The sequence below is a fragment of the Pelobates fuscus genome, chromosome 12 (genome assembly GCF_036172605.1).
Source record: "Pelobates fuscus isolate aPelFus1 chromosome 12, aPelFus1.pri, whole genome shotgun sequence".
NCBI classification, from domain to species: domain Eukaryota; kingdom Metazoa; phylum Chordata; class Amphibia; order Anura; family Pelobatidae; genus Pelobates; species Pelobates fuscus.
Window position 1 is genome coordinate 78,768,034 of NC_086328.1, and position 22,161 is coordinate 78,790,194.

The 22,161-nt window shown below is 44.8% G+C and overlaps 1 protein-coding gene across 3 annotated transcripts in view; it reads right to left on the minus strand.

The window, feature by feature from the left end:
- PGGHG (protein-glucosylgalactosylhydroxylysine glucosidase) overlaps positions 1 to 22,161 on the minus strand; it is a 70,186-nt gene that overhangs the window by 39,716 nt on the left and 8,309 nt on the right. For all 3 annotated transcript variants that reach the window (XM_063438774.1, XM_063438775.1, XM_063438773.1), the window contains 2 exons: positions 10,382 to 10,493; positions 8,308 to 8,377 (listed from right to left, as the gene is read on the minus strand). In XM_063438774.1, coding sequence (XP_063294844.1) covers positions 8,308 to 8,377; positions 10,382 to 10,493 — 182 coding nt within the window. The remainder of the gene's footprint in view (positions 1 to 8,307; positions 8,378 to 10,381; positions 10,494 to 22,161) is intronic.

Below are 22,161 nucleotides of genomic sequence, written 5' to 3' on the forward strand. Positions count from 1 at the left end.
AGTAAAGCAATCCTGTGGCACATTACATAAGGTGTCTGGAATGGTTGAGGTTAACACTACAAACATCCTTATGGCTAGCATCCCCACAGACATACATACTTTATTTTTCTGACAATACAGCTAACACAACATATATATTCAATTATAAGTGGAGAACATTGAATCCCCATCTTGCATAATTGCACCTGACACACTGCTTATCCAATTGTGCTGCAATAATTAAAAATAATAATTTGTCTGGAATTCAAAGTGGCAAACAGATTTAGCTTTAGATCGCTCTGTTGTCAATACAATATATTATGTGTTGGTTTTAGGTGATGAACTACTTATTATTGTACTGCAAAAGATGCAGAGTTCTGTCTGGATAATCTCCACCTGCATAATGAAGTACCAGTTGTGAAGAACCAGTATTATTTTTACTTAAAAGACCTATATTTACATAAAATGACTTCCCTGAACCTTTTTCAGGCACCCCCAGCGAGAGTGCTCTAGCTAAGACCTACCCGGCACCTTCGGCATGCCGACCAAGGCCAGAGGGGAGCACTATTTCCAGGTCAAAACTTTAACCACGTGGCATTTCTTTTTTCAGATGTGTGGGGCTTACCACTGTTACCTGTGTTTTTGGAGGCTGTTTAAAGTTTGGGAGACAAGTGTATTAAGCGCCTGGGAGTTGATTGAATTAGCGATGTGTGTTGCAATCCTCTCTCAGACACAGAGGTGCCTGGGCATGCTTACCTACGCTTTTGCTAGATACCTCATGCTGGGGCTCTGTGTATATAAACACATGTTTCACTCAAAGTGTTCACTATTTTCACCCTTCATCAAGTCTTTGTTGATGTGAATAATCACCAACTACTTTGCGGGTCCAGTAAGAGTCCTGGAGTACACCTACACCTGTTGACTGTACGTCTCACAAATGTCAAACTTTTTATGGAGGTGTTAAACCTTGCTGTTATATTATAAATAGTGTGAATTGTCCAACACCCTTTTTTAAACATGACAGTACTTACTGGCCTTTGCAGCTACTGCCCAACACTGCACATTGCTGTTTTATCTGTAATAATTTCCAAGTCCTTTACATTTAATATCCATAGCTTTACCCAATTTAGAGTATATGTTGCCTGTGCAATGTTCATCACATAATAAGGGAATGTGCCTTTATCTGCACCTGTCACTTGCCTGCCTGGTTCCCTAATTTTTTGTACTACCTATGCAAAGAAGAATCAAACTAGTACACTGCAGGCGAAATGTTATTTTCCTTTCCCAGCAAGAAAGGAGCAGGTTATGAAAAATGCAGTTTGATAACATGACCTAAACTTTAATTATTTTACCATTAATTAACAACTAATATGTGATATTTTACTATTACTTAACAATTGAATCCTAAAAAAAATATGTAGTAATAAAAGAACCAAAACAAACTTTAATTAAAAAATGTTATTAAAAACTTATTTAAAAAAAAAAAAAATACGAAAACAATAGTATCTGGGTTATTCATTAAAGTGTGTATTGTCATGAATTCAAAGTGAATATTGGATTTTAAGCAAAATTAACCAAATTGTAAGAATATCTTTGATTCTGTTATGCTTCCAGAAAATAACACACAAAAGCTGAAGAAGGTGTTGTTTGGCAGGGAGTTTGTAAAATATCACTAAAAAGTTAAGAACTGGGGGGCGGGGCCTGGCCGCAGAAGGGAGCAGACGCATGTTGATGCTGCTCCCGTAGCTGATCCGACTTATTGCCGATTTTCGACTAACGGAGACCGTGAGCTGGCTCAAGCCGGAACCCACCCGACTGGGGAATCCGAGATCTGCTGAATGACACCACAAACGTGGACTTTGGCGGAGGGTCAGTGCCTATTAATGTTGCGGCCTACAAGCATGGCGGCGGCGGCGGGGGAGACGGCCGCTCTCCCACCGCTCCCAAACACAGCATGGCAGAAACTGAGTCCCCGTTCCCCCCCCTATGGACCGGCGGGGGTAATCCCGGTCCCTACCACGCTGACACACACTGCCCATCGACCCTTAATTGCCCACTCAAGCCAGGGTTCTGGATGCTCCAGACCCGGCAACTTGCTACCCCTCACGAAACCGCATGGCGAGGGCCCTAAGCGTGAAACAATGCAGGACAAATCGAGCTCGGCAAAGATGGCGGCACGAGAACAAACTACTGCTAAGTGACTACCCATTCAGCCACCTAAGCATGCACTGGAGTTCGTGACCCGGCTCAGCACCTACCTCCGGGCAAAGTTCAAAACCCAGAGGCAAAACTACAACCTAGCGTTGAAGGAGGTGAAGGCGTGGATTCGCCCAGCCACCCGGCGCCATCTGTCGGTTAACCCACCTTGTAACCCGCGAACAGCCTCCAGAAGGAAGGCACACCGCTCAGCAAGGCGCGAAACAGAAACGGGGCCCACACTCAGCGACGCCCGCGACCTCCAGCCCCAAAGCCGGACCCGGCGATCCACGCGTCCAACCTCCCACCCAGCAGAGCAAACAACACCGACCCAGCTCAGAGGTGACCCTCAAGGTACTGACCAGCCTCACAGACTACACTCCTGGGACGTATGGGACCAGCACTCAGCAGCACCATCGGTAGACCCGATAGCTTTGGCCTCACCCGACCATAAAATGAACTGTCCTCGATGGCCCGTAAGAGGTATTGGCTGAAGAACTCTGACTTCATCGGCGCCTCTCCTGTTGCCTGGTACACGGACTGATCTGAGACAAACCTCAAGTAAACTCTACTAATATCGAACCAGCCTGTGATTTATAATCGATACCCCATATCATAATAGTAGTTTTACCCTGTTAACTACCTGGAGGTGTTATTTAGTCAGTCATGTAGACAATTTGACGAAATTTGGCAACACACCTGTGCTCACATGTTTTAAAAATGTCGTAACTTGTTCATAGCTTAACTTACCTGACCAGTACCACTAACGCTGAACTAGCCAGACCTGCTTGCATATTGAAGTTAGCATGTACCTAGCATAAGTAACTAATGTTTTTGTTTTTTTTTTATTTATGTGTAACCTGTCGCCTGACTAGCATGACCTAGCGAGATACTAATCCGGATCCTACGATCCTTAGCTTGTATTTTCAAATTGGAGCTTAACTACGTTACATAAAAAAAAAAAAAAAAATTAGGCATTGAAAATCTGGAAATGTACTTTAACTTTGTGTATTGTTGTACCAACCCTATAATGTAACTCGCTTAAACGTTTCCTCCGTCTTCTCTTTTGTACCCCATACTATATGCCTTAATAAAAATCAGATTGACAAAAAAAAAGTTAAGAACCAAACAAAAAACACTTATAGTATAATATAAAAAAAAAAAACTAATTGAAAACGGATGATCAAGAAAAAAAAAAAGTATATAAAAGCAAGAACCTGGACCCCAATATGAAATTAATCCCAAACATTGTTACAAATAATGGAGATAATAGTGAGAAAATACTGCATATCACCTAGATTCTGTGTGTGCATTTTGTTCAACAGCCAATTTGTAGAGCTATAGGATTTGCTGGTAGTATATTGCAACTGTATCCGTAAAGTCTAATCTGTGACAATTGTAGCAGCACAGGGTATCAGTAATTATTTGAAACAAAAGTGGTATGATCCTCACCCAGGATTTGTAGGACCAGAATGCCAGTAGGTGACAGAGTTAAAAATCCAAAATTAATTACATTTAAAAGGATTAACTTTATTAGAATATAAAAAGCAACACAAGTATGTAAATTAATTAGGTATAGTATAAAACCACACTTTACGCAGTTTGCCTTGGGGTTTCATCAAAGGTTCAATTTACAAAGACAGTTTATATAGGTAAAATCATTGTACATTAATTATATCAGCTGTTTAAGAAACCGTAATAATTATCTTTCAGGGTTAACTCCATCTCTAGTGGCTGGGGAGGGCCACTAGAGGGACTTTTGGTCACCTAACTGATGCTGGACGTCCTCACGCTATGCATTGGGATGTCCAGCGTCACCCAAAACCCCATAGGAAAGCATTGGGGAAATGTTAATGTGAATGCGGCCCTTGCCATGCATGCGCATTAGGTCTCCCCCACCGGCTGACATTGGCAGGGGAGGAGCAAAGAGATCCGATAAAGCGCTGAGGATCATCAGCGCTGGACCCAAATCCCAATATCTCCGCTGGTACAGAAAGTAATCCATGGAAAGCACTGAAAATGAAGGCAATATTCCAAATCGACGGCAAAACCCCGCTGGGTCTCCGAGAATAAAGATGGCCGCCGCCACGTGTTACGCCAGTACGCGAACGGCGGCCACCCGCAACATACATTAATTGGACCTGGCTACAATGTTGCAAAGTACTTAATGGGGGAGACATGACCTGCTGGGGTGGTCTCTCATTCGGTACTTTGCTGGTTCCACAAACAGTGTTGCGATTCACTGTTCGTGGATATCCCAGCTGACTGCTGGCGGTTAGAAACACACGAATGCTTTTAACTCTGCACTTTTACCTGCCTACATTGCACATAGGGAATACAATTACAGATCAATGAATTACAAATGCAAACATGGGCAAACAATTTTAAAGGGATAACACCATATATATATGTAACATAGCAGTCCGAAGTGGCTAGGTTTGCCACACCATGTAAGGGACATAAAGGGTTTATAACCTCTTCTGCACCACCGGGGCGGACGCGAGGGAGGGTGAAGCTATAGTGCCAGGAAAATAAGTTTGTTTTCCTGGCACTATAGTTTCCCTCTACGTCTTAATACCCAAGTTTAGATTGTTAGTATTATTTTTAAGATCCAACAAATTCTGTATCACTCTACAATTGCTAGACAACAAACAAGTAATTTTTGCTTAGGGCCCTTCTCAAATCAGCTTACACTTTAAGGGGAGTGTGGCAGACCCTGCCTTATTTGTACTATTTCCTGCATCCAATAGACTAGGTCACTACCCCTGGCTCTTTCAACCTAATCCTCCAACCTAATATGTACCACCACTAAGTGCTCTCTCTCTCCACAGTGCTGGTTTATGGTTCAGGGTGAGCCGGAGAAAGCCGCCTCGTCTTCAGCAGGACCTGGCCGTGTTCATCTGAAACTCCGGCTTGGAGGGAAGATACATTCCCTGAGAGTCAGGGAGAGTGTCCCCATTTCACTCCACAGGAGCTCCCGTAAGTTGACCAACAACTCACGCTGAAACTAATTTCGTCCACAAACTCAGACGAAAGGTCAATTCTACCGCAATGGCGTTTTGTCAATTTCCTATGGATCTGAGCACTATTACCAAAATGGGCACTTAGCTAAGACCTTTCCAAGGATGTATCATGCGTAGGAGGTTGGGGTTGTTTCTCTAATGTTTGTGGGGTTATTGTATTTTGTTCTGCTCTGTGTCCAGGAGATAGTTACTTGAATACGGATAGTTAAATTGTCTCCCATAGACAGACACCAGGGAGGGACTACCTATACTGTTAATGGACCGCTAACAGTCTGTAAAGGGTTGCATTATCCCAAATAAAGTTTATCATTGCCCCAACATCAAGTGTTGTCTAATGTATGGGAGAATAAGTGCTACAAACACAATTTAGTGCTTTCATTCAGCTTCAGAGATATTCCAGCTGAGATACCCAGCCGGGGTATTGGAGCTTCACTCAGGGAGTGGGATAATATGATACAAGGGATAAGGGTATGCTGTATTTCATGTATGGAAAAAGTAGATTGCTAAGAGAGATTACAATGAAGGTGTGACAGTAGTCACTATCACCAGGAGTTTAAGATGAACACTTTATATAGGTCCCTGGAGTACACCTATATCCAAGTCATCCAGTGCCCATTATAGGTGCAGGGTGTGCATTGTTGTTTTGCATGCTCTCTTGTCCTGCTGACGCTTGCTACCAACTAGGTGGATTTGAATGTGGAGACTGTACAGCGTCAGCTCTTGATGGCAACAGCTAAATGCACTGAATAGCAAGGCTTGTTAATTTACATATTCAGGTAGATTTGCATACTATGCTTTCTGCAGGCAGGAGAGAAATTTCATGATCGTTATTGTTTTCCACGCTCTTTTATTAATATATTAATGTGTTATTATGCGTGCCTGTATGTTTCTCCACATGATTTGATTTTATGTATATTTTTAAGCTTTATGTAATGATTATGTGGGCTTGTCCACAGTAAAAAAAATAAAGCTTTGCATGTTAGTTCCTTTTGGAATTGTGTATTCTGTGTGGATTTTTAGGGATCCCAGCAACTGAGTCTTCAGACCTATTGGCTGGCTACACAAACCCTCCAACCAAGGGGCAAAAAGAGAGCTAGGCCTGAAAGCCACAAGGTTCTTTATAAAGACAGGAGCTATCACATTGCAGGCAGAGGTGTATACCTGCCTGAAAGGGGAGCTGCAGATGAATAGACAGAGGGGACAATACCTGGCTGGAAGGAAATGACCCCAGTCAAACGTCGGTAAATGGGGCTCAAGGGATACAAGGTCCTGGCAAGCGGCTAGGAACCGCACTGTGTGGAGGTACTCCATCAGAATACAGGAGTTCCACCACAGAAGGCATTGGTTTGGGTTTTTGTTTTTTAGATAACACAGCTATAGGACAGGAAACAAGGTTGTATAGTGATGTCATGGTAACGAAGGCAGTTGAGTGTTAAGGGATTTTTGAAAAGGAATGGTGTTACAGTACCTACCTTGTATGCCAAAATGTTTCCCTAAAGACTATCACTCACTCTGGTTTTCCCTACCTTCTCTTCTGGACCTACCCTGAAAGCGCTCTTGCCTACTCTACCTCTCAGTGGTTCCAGGAAGCCGGAATAAGCTATTCGTACTTAAGCAGGCCATAGCTGTAATTGTCTGGAACTCCCGCTCTGCCATTAGAAGTATCATCCTTGTTTTCCCCTACTTTCACTCTGTCCATAAGAGCGCTAATTGAAGGGAAGGTACAACAAACATTGAGGAACAATCGCTCCCTAAAAGCCAGGAGAAGCTCCCTTTTGTCACTGCACAAGAGCTCAAGTAAAATGAACTGCCATGGGCACTGAACTTATGGAACTTATTTCAGCTGGGATTCAATGAACAGCCTGTAAGAACTTTAACCTGGTGGTGTTTCCCCAATTCTTTATGAATCTGAGTGCTTTTTTGTCAGAATGGGTGCTCAGATTAGACCTTTACAGTGATATATTACTTGTGGGGGTTCGAGGTTGTTTCATTGCTGGTTTTGATGTTTCAATATACAAGGCTCTCTGTATCAGGGAGATAATTTGTTTAGAAACAGAGACGCCGAGGAGGAACTACCTCTGTGCACAAAGGAGACCCCCTGCCGTGGGTCTGTATAAAAAAAAATCCCCTAGTCCCATTAAACTTTGTCATTGTCCCAACATCAAGTGTCATCTAATGTATGAGGGGAATAAGGACTATATCACTAAACAGCGCTTTCTTCCAGCTTAAGGGATATTCCAGCGGAGATATCCAGCCAGGGTATAGTAGCTACATACCCTATGTCCACTTCCATAGACTTTGTCCCAAACAACTGGCACTCCTCACCATTACCTCCAAACCCATTCACCAGAAGCACCCCTTCCCTTGGCCATCCAGGGAGTTCAGAGAGCAACGAGAACTATAGAGGGATTTATCTACAACTTCCCTGGAACTCTGACCCAGTCACAGCCAACTCCCTCTCCCAGCCAACTTCTACCTCCGTTTTCACTCACTTCCCGACCAGCATGGAGACCTTTGGAAGGAATAGACCATAAACTCTCACGAACAATTGCTCCTGGAGAACCAGAGAGAGCTCCCCCTTTTTCAGTCCACAGGAGCTCCCGATATTTGACAGACCAAAGTCCCTTTCACCCTGGAACTTTTTTCGGCAGAGACATTGCTAGCAGCCGGTCAAATCTTTACCTCCGTTGCGATTCCCAAATTCTACATGGATCTGAGCACTATTTTGCAAACTTGGGTGCTTGGATCAGAGCTACACAGTTACTTTAGCTGAATGTTTGATCTGAACCCAATTTAGTTCTTATAGAATAACCAAGAGAGAAGCAAGCCCCATCATACTTGGGCTGTGGCCATTCACTACCGATCATACATTGTGATATGACATCTGTGGCTATATTCGGCCCTTAAAGAGGAGCTGTTACAAGATTAGGTGCAGTGCCTGTGTGAGACTGCCTAGCTTAAAGTACAAGTACAATTAGACACAGAATGAAAAGAAACAATGCTCATGTATTTTTAACTTGCACCGAATATCAGTAACTGCTACAATCTGCAAAGTCTAAATTATATATCAATAAAATGTAATTAATTTGAATATTAAACAATGTATTACCTGGTTTGCACCAAAGCATTTGTATATATGGAGTTGTCAACACTATGATATTCATCCGGTGGCATCACACCTGAAACAGAAGTACACAGGAACCAATGAGGTTTTGAAATGCAGTAATTGAGTATATCACAGTCTAATCCAAATACATAAAAACCAATATAGTAGGGTTGCGCTCAACATACAACTTGTATTATCATAAAGCAATTGGCTCTTAATGAGTGCATCAGTGAGCATACATAGTAAGTATAGCACATAATAAGACCATATATAAAAAGATAGTGCAGATCAATAAAGTAAAATAACAGTAAAGTAATTATTGGGAAAATTATATGGATTTCTGCACAAATTGGTCATAAAATGTGATCTGATCATCATCTAAGTCACAACAATAGACAATCACAGTCTGCTTAAACTAATAACACACAAAGAATGAAATGTTGCCATGTTCTTATTGAACACACCATGTAAACATTCACAGTGCAGGTGGAAAAAGTATGTGAACCCTTGGATTTAATAACTGGTTGAACCTCCTTTGGCAGCAATAACTTCAACCAAACGTTTCCTGTAGTTGCAGATCAGACGTGCACAACGGTCAGGAGTAATTCTTGACCATTCCTCTTTACAGAACTGTTTCAGTTCTGCAATATTCTTGGGATGTCTGGTGTGAATCGCTTTCTTGAGGTCATGCCACAGCATCTCAATCGGGTTGAGGTCAGGACTCTGACTGGGCCACTTCAGAAGGTGTATTTTCTTCTGTTTAAGCCATTCTGTTGTTGATTTACTTCTATGCTTTGGGTCATTGTCCTGTTGCAACACACATCTTCTGTTGAGCTTCAGCTGGTAGACAGATGGCCTTAAGTTCTCCTGCAAAATGTCTTGATAAACTTGGGAATTCATTTTTCCTTCGATGATAGCAATCCGTCCAGGCCCTGACGCAGCAAAGCAGCCCCAAACCATGATGCCCCCACCACCATACTTCACAGTTGGGATGAGGTTTTGATGTTGGTGTGCTGTGCCTCTTTTTCGCCACACATAGTGTTGTGTGTTTCTTCCAAACAACTCAGCTTTGGTTTCATCTGTCCACAGAATAGTTTGCCAGTACTGCTGTGGAACATCCAGGTGCTCTTGTGCAAACTGTAAACGTGCAGCAATGTCTTGTTTGGACAGCAGTGGCTTCCTCTGTGGTATCCTCCCATGAAATCCATTCTTGTTTAGTGTTTTACGTATTGTAGATTCGCTAACAGGGATGTTAGCATTTGCCAGTGACTTTTGTAAGTCTTTAGCTGACACTCTAGGATTCTTCTTCACCTCATTGAGCAGTCTGCGCTGTGCTCTTGCAGTAATTTTTACAGGACGGCCACTCCTAGGAAGAGTAGCAGCAGTGCTGAACTTTCTCCATTTATAGACAATTTGGACTGATGAAAAGCAAGGCTTTTGGAGATACTTTTATAACCCTTTCCAGCTTTATGCAAGTCAACAATTCTTAATCGTAGGTCTTCTTAGAGCTCTTTTGTGTGAGGCATCATTCACATCAGGCAATGCTTCTTGTGAAAAGCAAACCCAGAACTGGTGTTTCTTTTTATAGGGCAGGGCAGCCTTAACCAACACCTTCAATCTAATCTCATTGATTGGACTCCAGTTGGCTGACATCTCACTCCAATTAGCTCTTGGAGATGTCATTAGTCTAGGGGTTCACATACTTTTTCCACCTGCACTGTGAATGTTTACATGGTGTGTTCAATAAAAACATGGAAACATTTCATTCTTTGTGTGTTATTAGTTTAAGCAGACTGTGATTGTCTATTGTTGTGACTTAGATGATGATCAGATCACATTTTATGACCAATTTGTGCAGAAATCCATATCATTCCAAAGGGTTCACATACTTTTTCTTGCAACTGTAGATCTCCACCAAGGAGGCGGGGCAAAGCATAATGAGAACAGTGCGGCGCTGGAAATGAGGTGAGTAAATTACCTTTTTGAAGTCAAGCAAGGGAGCCTGCTTCTAAACAGCACTTGTTTGTATTCTTGACACTATAGTGTTTTTTTAATAGTGTCTTGGTTTGTTACATACCATTTACATGATAACACTGCTCTTCTGTGTTCCAAATAACCCTGCTGCACCAATATTCTGCAATTGCATTCACCACATCCCAACCTCCAGCAGATGCAAATAAGTCTAAATCCTACAAAAGTGGAATATATACAAAACGTTTGCAAATATGGCATCAGTGTCAATATCCCTAAAATTCTACAGTTAACATTTAAAATAAATGCATTATATGATTTTTTTTATATATTGGTTCACAATAATGTTTATTATCTTTTTATTTTGTCTATATCCATGACTTTTATTTAGTGAAAATAAAAAAAGGGTTAGAGCATTTACTCACATAATTTCTTCATCTTAATTAACCCTTTCATCATCAGTTCATTTTCAAAAAGCAAGAATTAACAGTGAACATGGGGCACAAAGCTAAATTGTAAATTTAAGACAGAACAGTAAATTAATGTTTACAATGCATTCATAATTATATAAACATGTAGAATGTACTTGTTATATTTGATTGTAGAGTAGTTTAGGAATGGTGGTGTATAAAATGTAAAATGGACATGCATTTCTTCTGTGGGGGTAAGGAGAAAATGTTAGAAAGAAAAATATACATTTCATATATCACATAGGTGGGAAACTAACACAAATAGTCAAAAACCATCTCAGATATTAGTATAAGGAAAAAACCTCTGGCACCCATCTGACACAATGAAACTGTGACAGCTCTGTGTCTATTTCTCAGAACTCAGTTAGATAGCACAAAGGGAATAACACATGTATAGAAATCTTACTGCTAACAGTTGGTAAATGGTAACTAAATGTACACATCAGTCAGTCCCCACATGGGGAATGCCAAATAAACACAGCTTCATCTTCCAAGATAAATTAAATAGCAATACATGTATTCCTTCATTTTAAAAAAGACATAAATTGGTGATCAAGAGGAAGAACTCTACACATGGAACTTGGGACCACTGTCTTCTGCGATTTGAGCATTTAGCACTTCATCTGGTCTCAAATGTGTAAAAAATGTGTAAGTTTGGATATGTAAGTAGAGGTGGTGTGTATATACATTTTTTACATGTGGAGTGCCTGTACTTTAAATGCGGAGGCTGTTATCCAGATTCATTCTTCTTTTGCTCCAGTATCAAAGTAGTTTATATACACCACTTAATAAGCAAAATAAGACATGCGATCAAAGGCAAATATCTGATCTGAATACAGTAAATAAAAATCCTAGACATGAGTCAAGTCAAGCGAATGCAACTTGGACGTAAAAACCCAAGGGCAGAGTATAGGATATTTAATGCCCTACTAACTTCAACATCTGAGGAATGGGATCTAGGAGTAATTATTTCAGATGACTTAAAGGTAGGCAGACAATGTAATAGAGCAGCAGGAAATGCTAGCAGAATGCTTGGTTGTATAAGGAGAGGTATTCACAGTAGAAAGAGAGAAGTGCTCATGCAATTGTACAGAACACTGGTGAGACCATACTTTGACAGGGCTGGACTAACATAGGGGCTGATGGAGCTGCAGCTCCAGGCCCTGGCCCATGGAATAGGCTCACTGATTTAAAAAAACATTTTTTATTTTTTTTTACTCACTACTCTTAGGGTTGCCAGGTATGTCTCCTGTATTTCTTATGGTTGCCAGGTATTTCTCAGAAGTATTTCTCAGGTATTTGAGGCTGCCTAGACAGTGCCGGTATATAAACAGAGTATAAACAGAGATTATTCTGCAATACCAGCGACAGCCAGTAGGGGTCGCTGTTTGTGTGGAGAGAGGCAGGAATAAGAATTAACAGCATCTCTCTCCCTGCCTCTCTCTACTTACTGATCCGGGGGGGAGCAGCTCTGCACAGAGAGGCCAGACAGCAGCTCCGAACCTGCTAGACATGGGGACGGTGAGAAACTTGGGGACGCTGAGACATTGGGACACTGGGAGACACAGTGACTCATGTTTCCCAGTGGCCCATAGTTGCTCAGTGTCCCCATGTCTCCCAGCCAGTGTCCCTAGTGTCTCAGTGTCCCCATGTCTCCCAATGTCCCTGGTGTCTCTCAATGTCCCTAGTGTCTCTCAATGTCCCTAGTGTCTCCCAATGTCCCTAGTGTCTCTCAATGTCCCTAGTGTCTCTCAATGTCCCTAGTGTCTCTCAATGTCCCTAGTGTCTCTCAATGTCCCTAGTGTCTCTCAATGTCCCTAGTGTCTCTCAATGTCCCTAGTGTCTCTCAATGTCCCTAGTGTCTCTCAATGTCCCTAGTGTCTCTCAATGTCCCTAGTGTCTCTCAATGTCCCTAGTGTCTCTCAATGTCCCTAGTGTCTCTCAATGTCCCTAGTGTCTCTCAATGTCCCTAGTGTCTCTCAATGTCCCTAGTGTCTCTCAATGTCCCTAGTGTCTCTCAATGTCCCTAGTGTCTCTCAATGTCCCTAGTGTCTCTCAATGTCCCTAGTGTCTCTCAATGTCCCTAGTGTCTCTCAATGTCCCTAGTGTCTCTCAATGTCCCTAGTGTCTCTCAATGTCCCTAGTGTCTCTCAATGTCCCTAGTGTCTCTCAATGTCCCTAGTGTCTCTCAATGTCCCTAGTGTCTCTCAATGTCCCTAGTGTCTCTCAATGTCCCTAGTGTCTCTCAATGTCCCTAGTGTCTCTCAATGTCCCTAGTGTCTCTCAATGTCCCTAGTGTCTCTCAATGTCCCTAGTGTCTCTCAATGTCCCTAGTGTCTCTCAATGTCCCTAGTGTCTCTCAATGTCCCTAGTGTCTCTCAATGTCCCTAGTGTCTCTCAATGTCCCTAGTGTCTCTCAATGTCCCTAGTGTCTCTCAATGTCCCTAGTGTCTCTCAATGTCCCTAGTGTCTCTCAATGTCCCTAGTGTCTCTCAATGTCCCTAGTGTCTCTCAATGTCCCTAGTGTCTCTCAATGTCCCTAGTGTCTGTGTCCCTAGTTTCCCAGAGTCTCCTAGTGTCCCAGAGTCCCCATGTATCTGTGTCCCCATGTATCTCCAGTGTCTCAGTGTCCCCATGTCTCACAGTGTCCCAATGTCTCTAAGTGTACCCTAGTGTCCCCTAGTGTCCTAGTGACATCGGGACACTTGAAGACATGGGGACACAAACTCTAAGGGATACTGGGAGACATGGGGATACAAACACTAGGGGACACTGGGCGACATGGGGACATTGGGGGACACAGGGAGACACTGGGAGACTTTGAGACCTGGGTGACATGGGGCACTCCCAGTATCCCCATGTCTCCCAGCCAGTGTCCCTAGTATCTCAGCATCCCCATGTCTCCTAGTGTCCCTGGTGTCTCAGTGTCCATAGTGTGCCAGTGTCCCTAGTGTCTCAGTGTTTCCTAGTTTCCCAAAGTCCCCTAGTCTCCCAGTGTCTCAGTGTCCCCATGTTTCCTAGTGTCTCAATGTCCCCTAGTATAAAAGAAAAAATCTCAGGCACTCACTGTGATAGATTTGGGCAGGTTTAATGGACAACACAATGTTTTGACCTGTACCCAGGTCTTTATCAAGTCTCCAGTGTCCCCTATTTATCAGGGTGTCTCAGTGCCCCATCTCTCCCAGTGTCCCTGGTGTCTCTCAGTGTCCGTGGTGTCTCATTGTCCCCTAGTCTCTCAGAATTCCTAGTCTCCCAGTGTCCCCATGTCTCACAGTGCCCCCAAGTGTCTCAGTGTCCCCTAGTATAAAATAAAAAAAATCTCAGGCACTCACTGTGATAGATTTAAGCAGGTTTATTGGACACTGCAACGTTTTAACCTGTACTCAGGTCTTTATCAAGTCTCCAGTGTCCCCTATATATCACAGTGTCCCCTATGTATCACATTGTCTCAGTGCCCCATCTCTCCCAGTGTCCCCTCATGTCTCAAAGTCACCCAGTATCCCCAGGTCTTCCAGTGTTCCCTAGTATCTCAGTGTCCCCAGGTCTCCCAGTGTCCCAATGTCTCTCAATGTCCCCTAGTGTTCTAGTAACATAGGGACACTGGGATACATGGGGACACAGACACTAAGGGACTGGGAGACATGGGGACACAGAAATGCCCCCTTTTTGGGTATGTTCGTCCCTTTCGGCAGTTCTGGTTATGTGATTTGTGTCAGTGGCCCACCCTTTTACCCCATCCATAGGCTTCCTGCTTTACTGGACACTGCTGTTAGGGGGTATGGGTTTACTTGAAAGCGTGAGATTAGCATAGGGTATGTGTTTTCTCATAGCTGCATCCTATGAGTTTCCCTCCAGCACCATCTCCATCAGATACATGACGCTTAGGAGGTAGGACTGTTTTTAGTGTTTTTGGTCAATAAGATTTTGTAATTAGGCCCATCATAATTGTCAGCACCAGGCCCATTGGGTTCTTAATCTGGCCCTAACTCACGCCCTACCTAGTCCGCTGACAATGATGCAGGACTGAATGTGGTGTGTATAGTGGAAGTGAATTAGAATGTGTGTAATGGATGTAGTGTTTGTGTGTATTAGATACTGTTTGAGCAGTGAATGCAGAGTGTGCTTGTGTAGCGGATGCAGTGTGTATAGTGAACGCAGAGTGTGCTTGAGTAGTGGATGTAGTGTGTGTACAGTGATGTAGTGGATGTAGTGTTTGTGTGTACTAGATGCAATGTGTTTAGTGTCTGTAGTGGATGTAGTGTGTGTATTAGATGCAGTGTCTCTGTATAGTGAATGCAGAGTGTTTCAATGTGTGGTGGATGTAGTGTGTGTACTGTGAATACAGGATGTTTGTGTAGTGAATGCAGAGTGTGTGCATAGTGTAGTGAATGCAGAGTGTGTGCATAGTGTAGTGAATGCAGAGTGTGTGTTAGTGTGTAATGAATGCAGTGTGTGTTAGTGTGGTGAATGCAGAGTGTGTGTCAGTGTAATGAATGTAGTGTGTGTTAGTGCAGTGAATGCAGAGTGTGTGTAAATGTGTAGCGAATGCAGAGTGTGTGCTGTATTAGTGTATGCAGAGTGTGTGTTGTATTAGTGTGTGCAGAGTGTGTGTTGTATTGGTGTATGCAGAGTGTGTGTTGTATTGGTGTATGCGGTGTGTGTGTGTTGTATTGGTGTATGCAGTGTGTGTGTAAATGTGCAAACTAGGGGGAAGGAAGGGGCATTTTCACATGAAATTTAATTAAATGTTTCTCCCCCTCCCTGCTTCTTACCTGTGTCCAGGGAAGGGGGAGATTCCATTCCCTGGTGGTCCGGTGGCATGGTGGGGCCCCCGGCTCGCTGTTACCGCAGAGGGGGCCCAGCACACTGCGTCTTCACATTCAGTTCATTTCCTCCAATAACTCTCGCAAGACCCGCGCAGAGCGTTGCCATGGTAACCCGTGGTCGCGGGTCTCGCGAGAGGTATTGGAGGAAATTAACTGAAAGACGCAGTGTGCTGGGCCCCTTCTGCGATAACAGGGAGCCAGGGGGCCGCAGCTGCACACATAGGTAGCGATAAAGTTACAGGGTATGTGTAAAAACTGCATTTTTACGGTCTGTGATAATTATGTTAACCCATTGTGTAACATAATTATATCACAGGCAGAGGGGAGGATTGTGTGTGTAATGGCTGGGAGTGTTTTCGGTAATGTACGTGTATGATTGGTTGTTTTGTTAAACCCTGTGGGTGGTCCTATCTAAGGGAAACCTTCATAAAAGAAGGTTCTTTTGGTGCCAATAAACAGATTGACTTGACCCTCTAACTTGCAGCCTTAAATCATGTTTGTAGGGGACAGCTATAATCACTACAGGGATTGCTATGCTCTTCATACTCCCTTAGCTACTGAGCTCTTGTAAGAGCTCTTGTTCCTGATTCTGCTTCGCTCTACAGAAGGAAGAGGTTCACCTACTGGAACCTGGAGCCTGGTTGTAGGTCCAGGGCGCAGAGCAGACGGCGAGATACCAGCCCAGCAGCGGTGGTTCGTGGAGTCTGCAGCACTTATGGTGGCTACGCAGTAGTTATGGTGTCTACGGTGCTGATGGTCCTTTGGTGAGCGCTAGGAGCATCCTTTTCTACGGTCCAACTTCCAGCCAGCCTGGAGGCAACCGTAACAAGGCGACTTGGCCTAGATAAGAACAGTTGTTTTGTCCCCTTCATAAAGTCTTGGCGGATTTTTGGGTATGCAAGAGGCAGAGCTCTATAATCACTGGAGGCTTGCGGGAATCAGGAGAACAAGTGGTTCATCACACAGCACTATATTGGGAGTATAAGGGCACGAGGGCCAAACACTCTCTCTACCGCAGAGTAGCCAACTTCCCAGGGAAGGAGCCTCCTGCTGATGTAGGCTATGGGATGTTCTCCTCCGTCCTCCCCCGACCTGGCTTAGAACAGCCCCCAGTCCAAACATTGAGGCATCTGTGTGGACAATGAAACGTTTCTTAGGATCTAGGGCGGCCAGGACGGGGGCATGAATTAATGCATTTTTAAGAGACTGGAAGGCCTGTTCAGGGGACCACAGGACCTGCCTGGGAAGATTATTTTTTGTCAAGTCTGTCAAGGGTTTGGCAATGGCACTATAATCTGGGACAAAGCGTCTGTAGTAGCCGGCTGTCCCTAAAAATGCCATGACTTGGGTCTTAGTTTGGGGGGTGGGCCAGTTAACAACACCATCGATCTTTGCCAGCTCTGGCCATTGCTTCCCGCGCTCGACCCAGTGTCCAAGATACTGGACCTCAGCCATCCTCAGCCATGTTGAGCTGGCTGCCCTGATCTTATCCAAGACCGTGCCTACGGGGGTTAAGTATTCCTCCCAGGTATTACTAAAGACCGCAATGTCGTCCAAGTACACGCACATAAAGTCCTGGAGGCCATCGAGGAGTCTATCCACCATCCTTTGGAAGGTCGCCGGGGCATTCTTCATCCCGAACGGCATAACTCAAATTGGGGTGACGATGGCCGAATTGGAGAAGGGGACAGGGGAATCTGCCAGTACCCTTACATAGGTCAATAGTGATCAGATATTGTCCCCTGGCAATACGGTCCAATAGCTCATCTACTCTGTGCATTGGATAGGCATCTGTCACAGATTTGTCATAAAGGCATCGATAGTCTACACAGAAGCGAGTCGTTCCATCCTGCTTCGGTACTATTACTACCGGCGAAGCCCATGGGCTTTTGGAGGGTTTTGTAACCCCTAATCGTAGCATTTCATTGATTTGCTTCCGCATCCCTTCCTGGACTGCCTCGAGAATGTGGTAAGGGGGCTGCCTAAGAGGGGTCTGCCCTGGGGTTTCTACCATGTGGACCACTATCTGGGTGTACCCGGGGTTCTGGGAAATGGTCTCCTTTTCGACCAATAACTGTCTGGCTTGCTCTTTTTCTCGGGGGTTTAACCCTTCCCGTAGCTGCACTTGTTCAAGGTCTCCCTCACAATTCCCTTTTCCCAGGAGGTGGAGACGGGGCAAGCTATCTGGGTCATCTGAGGAGGGGGCACATACTACGGCCACGTCCTCTGCTCTCTCATGGCACACTTTCAACATATTTATGTGGAAAGTGCGCCTGAGCTGCTTGTTTGGTACAACTAGCCACCACATAAGTGGTGTCGCTTAATTGTTCCACTACCTGGTAGGGCCCTTTCCTAGGCTGCTTGCAGCTTGCCATGTCGAACTGGTTTGAGGACCATCACTTTCTTGCCGACATGCAAACTATGAGTTCGGGCACCTCAGTCATACCAAACCCACTGTTTTCTTTGAGCAGCCAGTAGGTTCTTGCGAACCGTCTGAGTCAGCTGTTCCATCCGGTCCCTTAGCTCTAGCACATATGGCATGATCAGGGTGCCTTTGATCTGTCTCCCCTTCCCGGTGCTCTTTAATGAGATCCAGGGGGGCTTGCACCCTTCTCTCATACAAGAGCTCAAATGGGGAGAACCCTGTGGATTCCTGTGTCACCTCTCTATATGCGAATAGGAGGTGCAGTAGGAACCTCTCCCAGTCTCTACAAGCGGTACCAAAGGTTCAAAGCATTTGCTTCAGCGTTCCGTTAAACCACTCACAGAGACCATTGGTCAGGGGGTGGTACGGGAGCTGTGTATGAGCTTTATCCCACATAGCTTCCAGAGTTGATGAGTAACTTCGGCCGTGGACTGGGTACCTTGGTCTGAGACTATCTCCCGGGGAAACCCCATTGTAGAGAAGATTCATACCAGAACATCCGCAACTTTTTCTGCTTGGATGTTCGTCAACACCACTGCCTCTGGATAGCGGATAGCATAGTCCACAATGGTGAGAATGTACTTCTTACCAGAGGGACAAGGCTTAGCTAGGGGTCCTACGATATCTACTCCTACCCTCATGAAAGGTTACCCTACAATGGGCATCGACTTTAACTTAGCCCGTGGGCGGTCTCCGTTTTTCTTAGTTTTTCTCAACCCATTGGCAGGTATCACACATCTGGCCATACTGCCAAACGTCTCGGGAGACCCCCGGCCAAGCCTTGGGTCACCCGATACAGCATTTGACGTATACCTAGATGTCCTGCCAAGGTTATATCGTGCCCAATCCACATGAGCTCCCACCGGTATTTCTGAGGAATTACTAGTTGGCGCTTTAGGTAGTGGGCAGCCCTACCAATTTGCACTTCAGAGAGTCAGTACAGTCGCCCTTGTTCCCATACAATACGTTCCTCTCCTAGTCCTCCTTGGTCCGTTAGAGCTTTGGCTTGGTACTTATTAAGGGTCCCTACTTCCCGCCCAAACTCCTCCGAGTTGTCTCAAGCTAGAGGGGGTTCAACTATAATCGGGGCAGGGTCTGAGTGTCTTACCGGTGGTGTCTCCGAGTGCGAGCCAGTCTCAGCCGGGCTTGGAGTTGGGTAATTACAGGGTGGGCCTCTGCTGGTGCTTGTGGGGCAAAGGCTGAAGTCAGAGGACCAAGGTCATTTCCTAGTAGGACCTCAGCAGGCAAGTCTTTCATAATTCCTACTTCCATGTGGCGAGCTCCGGCCCCTCAATCTAGATAAACCTGGGCAGTGGGTAACCGATGGATGGCGCCTCCAGCTACTCATGAGGCTAATGACTTCTTAGGATTTTCTGTATCTCCGGCCAAATGCTGTTGGATGAGAGTCAATGTAGCCCCAGTGTCCAGGAGTCCCCGGGCAGTTTCTCCATTTACCAGCACGAGTTGGCAATGATGCTGGCAGTTGTCGGTAGATGCAGCTTGAAAAGTGTCTTCTTCCTTATGTAAAATACCCCATGATTCTTCGGGGTCTGTCTCATTCAGTTGTATAATCCAAGCAGTGGGCTGTGGCTCGAAGGGCTGGTGGCCTCGGCCAGTTTGCATTATTGCAGTTGGCTTCCAGCAGGTAGTCTCTCCGGATGTGTCAGTTGTTCTGGCATCGGAAGCAGCAATTCCTATTTCACTGGTTCAGTGCTGGTGCAGGCCTTTGCATTGGTCGAGGAAGGGGACATGGTAGGAGTGCAGGGGTCTCTAAGCATTGAGGTGTTTGCTGGACTTGTCAGTCTAATTGCCTGTCATCCACATATTCGTCTGCCAGGCGGGCGGCCACTGGCAAGGTGAGGGGTCGTCGTTCTCGTACCCACAGTTCCGGAGAAAATCACTGAATAATAAAATTGTTCCAGGAGTATCAGCTGTATCACCTCCTCTACTGTAGTGGTAGTTTGTCACCCATTCACCCAATGTATGGCTGCTCTATGGTCGGCATGACCATTTAGGAAAGGAGTCTTTTTTTACTTTTCGCAATTCATGGATCATAGCTCGGTAGATCCTCATTTGGTACCGCCCAAAATGCTTTGACGGCTTTTCCAGTGAGCTTGCAGGCAAGAATAGGTACCAAATCTCGGAGGGGTATCCAGTGTAAAATACATTGTCTTTCAAAATCGTCTAGATACCCATCAATTTCCTCATCAGCTTCGCTGAAGGATTTAAAAAGCTGCAAAGAGTATCATCCGCGGCTCCGTCACTGTTGGTGGAGGTACCTCTGCCAGAGGTACTGGTCTCTGTGCTTCTGCCAGCTTTATCTCGTGGAGCCGTTTTGCCTGCACCACAGCATCCACACTGGCCATCACTTGCAAAACAATCTCCGGTCAAGGGTTTGGACCCATAAGGGACAACCGGACAATCTGGATGTCAAAGGGACAATCTGGATGTCCCGCATATATGCCTCTTCGGAGGAGGAGACAATGAAGGCACCGAGGATACTGAACTGGCGTTATCGAGCTCCAAGAGTTCAGTGCACAGTACTGTTTTTGACTGGTTGCTAGCTGGCTTCCCTCGGATTTCCAGGAGGTCATTGAGAGTGGAGCGCTTCAATCCTTCATGGAGTTTCTCCATCCGCCGCTGGTTCCACTTCGGATCCCAGGAAGAGGACCATCCCACTGCTGCCACCATATGTGGCAACATACCCTCCAGAAGATGGGTTACTACCGCCTAGGTCATCCCTTCCAAGTTGTGAATAGCTCCAGAGTGATTATAGCGTCCTGCACAAATTACCCCGGTCTCACCCAAGCATTAGTCGAGACTTTGTGAAGGGGGAAGAAGAACTGGTTTTAGTAAGGCAAGGTACACTGAATTTATACACAGACCCCCAGCAGGGGATCTCCATTCAAAGTAACATAAGCCCACCCAGGCATCACTGTGTCTGGGAGATAATTGTGTTAACTCTCTGATTAATTATCTCCTGGACACAGAAAGCCAAACATACAAAAACCCTGAAAAGACATACAATGCAGTAACGCACTCCCAGATGCCATACATCCCCAGAAAGGTATTTCGGGACCACCCAATCTGTCCAGAAAGCTCCCAGATTGGATATGACTAGCCCGAATTTTTACACGCCTTTCACCTTTACACGCCGATTTCCACGAATACAAAGAGCTCCCCCAAGTTCTAGGTGTAATTTGATGTCTCTCTCCCTCTCCTCTATTAACCCTCCAATTAGATCTCTGAAATATGGTCCTGGGACTGAGAGCGCTCTGTTCAAATTTTTTGTGCATCGCGGTCAAGCCTACTGTATCCCAGCTGCTGGGGAACTCTAAAAGTATGGTGCTGTAGCGCATGGACCATCACAGATCCTGTGCTTGTACCAGTACTGTCCCCTTGAAACTTATTCTCTATCCCACTGGTTCTGTACTTTCTCTTCTACCGAACAAATTGTCGAACATACTCACACTGGCAGATGGCTGCCATTTTGTTAAACCAATGACCCCAGCGGCGGTTAGCCATGAACATTGTGGAACCAAATACGAATACTTGACCATGCAGTTCCCAGTCCACTTGCAGGACTGTTTTATTGTACTTGCTGACATGCCAGGAGGGCGCTATTTGGAGGGAAAGTACTACAACCTACTTGGATCAATAGCTCCCAGAGAACAAGGCTGAGCCCCTTTTGTTTGGACACAGGAGCTCCTGATATTTGACCAGCAAAAGCAACCTTTGCACTGGAACGGTTTTGGGCTTAGTCCTCATGTGCAGCCAGTCAATACTTTACCCCGGTGGCGATCAAACAATTCCTTATGGATCTGAGCGCCAACTTGGGTACTCAGATGAGAGGTATCTGGGGATATAGGGTACTATGTACAAGACAATGGAGACCCTCTGCTGTGGACTGTGCATAAAAGGCTGAATTTGGCTGAATAAAGCCAGAACTATATGTCGTCTAGTTACTGGGGGGAGAGTTATATTCATTGAGCATCGTTTCTACCTGCTTCAAAGAGGATTTGGCAGAGATAACTAGCCGTGGTATTGGAGCTCTGCTACAATGAAGTTGTTAAACAATATGTTTTTGTAAGATACATTGCTTGTTGTCTATCTAATAAAGATTTCATTGAATTGTATTTTTGGAGTGTTGCAGTTTTATATTATT